The sequence below is a fragment of the Sinocyclocheilus anshuiensis genome, unplaced genomic scaffold (assembly GCF_001515605.1).
Source record: "Sinocyclocheilus anshuiensis isolate Anshui unplaced genomic scaffold, SAMN03320099.WGS_v1.1 scaffold68, whole genome shotgun sequence".
NCBI lineage: Eukaryota > Metazoa > Chordata > Actinopteri > Cypriniformes > Cyprinidae > Sinocyclocheilus > Sinocyclocheilus anshuiensis.
In genome coordinates this window covers 544,643-548,484 of record NW_015555741.1, presented here as the reverse complement: position 1 = coordinate 548,484, position 3,842 = coordinate 544,643, and the positions used below count along the sequence as shown (strand labels likewise).

The window sequence follows — 3,842 nt, the reverse complement described above, 5'->3', positions numbered from 1 at the left end:
CAAGTACCAAAAATAAAAGTATCGGTATCGGGCGAGTACTGGAAAAAGTGGTATCGGTGCATCCCTATTTTTAATTTTATTTTTACTTGAGCATATCACCTTTTTTATTTGATTGTATTTTTTTTTTATTTTAATCTTTTTTTTTTTAAATTTGGAAGTAGCTTTTAATTTTATATTTTCAGTTTTCATTTAAAAAAATTTTTTAAAGGGGTGCTATTATGCTTTTTCACTTTTTTGCAATAAAAATATTGGTACTCTGTATCGGCAAGTACCAAAAATAAAAGTAAAGGTATCGGGCGAGTACTGGAAAAAGTGGTATCGGTGCATCCCTATTAAAAAGCATTTGGGAAAGACAACTCCTTTCAGTACTCGAGCGCTGTGTTCTGTGTGATCAGCACGCTCACAGACAGCCGCATCTCTGACACGCGTGAGCCCCTGAACGGGGTATACATACAAAAGTATGTCAAAATACCCGTCCTGGCAAGTAACTTTAACACCGTGTCTACACCAGACACGAGCGGCGCAACAAAATCCTGTAGAATCCATTATAATCAGCGATGCTGTCTACACTGGATGCGGCGCAACGCACCACGACAAATCCCCGACAGTAATCTGCTGCCGCGTTCTATTTATGACGTACTGACACAAATTTCAAATGATTTTTAACGGTTGCTTTGTCGCGTCCAGTGTAGACAGACTTTAGCTGTTGCAGCGCAATAACTGTCGCGTCCGGTGTAGAGACGGTGTAACAATGATTAATCTATATTGAATTTATACACTGGAGTACAGATGCACCAATCGACCGTACATTTTTTTGTTTTATTTCAGACTATCTTCTGTACCGTGCTTGCACACAAACTGCACTGCAATTATTTTCCCAAAGGCCATTTGTGTGGAAATATTACGTTATTATTATAATTAGTCTGTAAACGGCCGTTAACAGAGGCCAGAGATGCTGAAGATGGACACAAAGAGGAGAAAATACTGTAGCAGGCAGAACAAGATCACTGTTCACGATGCGCGAAATATAGGAAGTAAATCCAAATATTGAATTTTATATGAATGTGTTTCTGTCTGAGGGGAATGGAACTGACTGTTTTCAGAAATGGCGTTTTCTTTTCATTTTGTCTCAGTATGATGCATTTAAATTAGTGGTAATACGCACAGCACTGCTGTGTTTACAGCGTTAACCAAGGAATTGCTGTATCACTGTTCCATAAGCGCCGCCTGCTGTCAGAGTCTGCGTCTTATTCAGCCCACCTGCTGTCTCTGTTTCATACAGATGTTTTATGTAGCATAATTTCACAAAGCTAAAGTCAGGTCATTCAGTTTTTGCTTCAGATTTTGAAATTATACAGTGTAATATAAATCAAACACTGCACAATTTTTTTTTCAAGTTATGATTCAAATGCAGTGGTTGCCTCTAATTTCAAATGGCTATAAAAAATCAAGGTGCAACACAGAGTGAAGAATATGCAATGTTATTTTATATGTGATTTTTCAATTTCTGTACCTGAACATCTGCAAACATAAAAACCTAAACCTAAAGCATCATTTCATTTCTATCTTTGTGCTTCCGCTTTGTCCACGGTGAAAGTTGATGTATTCCCTCAGCGACCAGCACAGATCAGCTCTAGGCATGACGAAGCGGATATCGTCCTCTTTTGGAAGACCAAACAAAGTAGTTTCGCTTTCACAACGAAGCACACAGCGTCTTCAGGACATGGCGGCAGCGGCAACAATACTACAGCGAGAATAAAAGTTACGCCTTCTTTCTTTGCGTGAACATTTGGGCGGCGTTATGCAAATCTTCCCAGATCGTGACGTAGGTATGTGGGGGCGTGTTAGAACGAGCCGTTTTAAGTAGGCGTGGTTAACTCTTAACTTTTATAAAGAATATCTCTTTGGTTTTGAGACTTTAGTCTTTGCAACTTTACAGATCTTCTTTATGCACCAAGAGCTTGTAACGCTCCAAAGAGAAAGGAAAAATTGAAATCGCATCATATGACCCCTTTAATTTGTTCATTTGTTATTATTTACAGGCTGTCACTTGTCTTTAATAATATTTCAACGTTATATTTATGTTTATTTTTGGCTAGTGATTTTTGCTGTGGTATCAGAATTGAAATAGAGAATTGTAAAATTTAATTGGTATCTAAAATATTGTTGTCATGTAGTATAAGCTTATTTATTAGAATACAAGATTGTAACAATGATAACAGCAACTATTTTATTTTTTGTGGCAGGGCCAGTGAAAATGTTGGCAGGGCAAGTAAAAATTTGAACCACTGGCCCGACCGGGCCAATAGAAAAAATCCTTAGCGTTGATCCCTGTATATACAGTTTATATATATATATATTAGTATTACTATTATACAGTATATAGTAATTTTGCTTAGAGAGAATCTCACAGAGGCTCCACATAGCTGAGATCTTTGCACTGTTTCTGATATTAGGTGTCCACAGTGGCCCAAAGCTCAAGTGGTCACGGTCACACACCCAGTCCGGCGGCGGCCCACAGTGGTGCTCACCATCATGATCCGGCAGTGGTCCAGGCCCACGGTCCTGCGCCGGTGCAGGGCCACAGTCACCCGCCCACCCCCTCCGCATCTGCACAGGGGCAACAGCAGTTCCAGAGACTTAAGGTGAGACGGGATTTTGTGTTTGGGTTGTTTGGGAGTCAAACCAATGCAGTCTTGCAATAGCAGCTGTGTGCGTGAGATAAACTGGATTGTCGTTTTCCTTCCTGCAGGTGGAGGACGCCCTGTCTTACCTGGACCAGGTGAAGCTACAGTTTGGCAATCAACCACACGTCTACAATGATTTCTTGGATATCATGAAAGAGTTTAAATCTCAGTGGTGAGTTTATTCACATGTGAAACATCACGATACCTTACTTATATGCTTTAAATATCTTTACTGTTGATGCGCCCTTGCTGAATAAAAGCATGCATTTTTTAATTTATCAATTAAAATAATATAAATAAAAATATACATTGCTTTCATCCAATTTTTATGATTTTTTTTTTTTTTTACTTAAGCAAGGCCATGTTGTCAGAAAAATATATTATTGCCATGCTCCTACATTCAAATCCTGCCCTGCATAATTTCCCACAATGGTAGATAGTTTTACTGGGAAGTAGTTAATCATAATTAATCATTTCGAATACTTTCTCTCTTTCTCATTCTGCAGTATTGACACCCCGGGCGTAATCAGCAGGGTGTCGCAGCTCTTTAAGGGTCACCCTGATCTCATTATGGGGTTTAACACGTTTCTTCCGCCGGGATACAAGATTGAAGTTCAGACCAATGACCTGGTTAATGTGACTACACCCGGTCAGATCCACCACATAACACCTCACGGCATCTCCGTGCAGAACATCCCCACCAGACCACCGCCGCCTCCACAGCTCCAGAACCAGATCCCCACAAACCCTCCCAGCCTGGCATCCACACCTCCCGTCCAACCCACACCGAAAAGCAAGGTACTCAGACTAAAAAAGTAAAGCTAATTTGCAGGATTAACGTTTACAAGGTCCCTGTGGGTCCTTAAAAATCTTACATTTCATAGTTTCATCATGTATGTATACAATTAAAGTTTCAAATGTCTTAAATAGTGTTATTTTAGAATAACCCTGCTTTAAATGGTTATAGAAGTCCTAATAATCATTTTAAGCAGTGTTAAAGGGGTCATATGATGTTGCTAAAAAGAACATTATTTTGTGTATTTGGTGTAATGAAATGTGTTTATGCAGTTTAAGGTTAAAAAAACACATTATTTTCCACATACTGTACATTATTGTTTCTCCTCTATGCCCCGCCTTTCTGAAATGCGTCGATTT

At 39.3% G+C, this 3,842-nt stretch overlaps 1 protein-coding gene across 1 annotated transcript in view; it reads left to right on the top strand.

Moving 5' to 3' along the window:
- The window catches only part of LOC107673263 (paired amphipathic helix protein Sin3a-like), a 37,130-nt gene that overhangs the window by 7,724 nt on the left and 25,564 nt on the right, over window positions 1–3,842 (top strand). Inside the window, exons 3-5 of the mRNA XM_016466779.1 lie at window positions 2,457–2,645; window positions 2,753–2,859; window positions 3,194–3,485. Of these exons, the coding sequence (XP_016322265.1) occupies window positions 2,457–2,645; window positions 2,753–2,859; window positions 3,194–3,485 (588 nt within the window). The remainder of the gene's footprint in view (window positions 1–2,456; window positions 2,646–2,752; window positions 2,860–3,193; window positions 3,486–3,842) is intronic.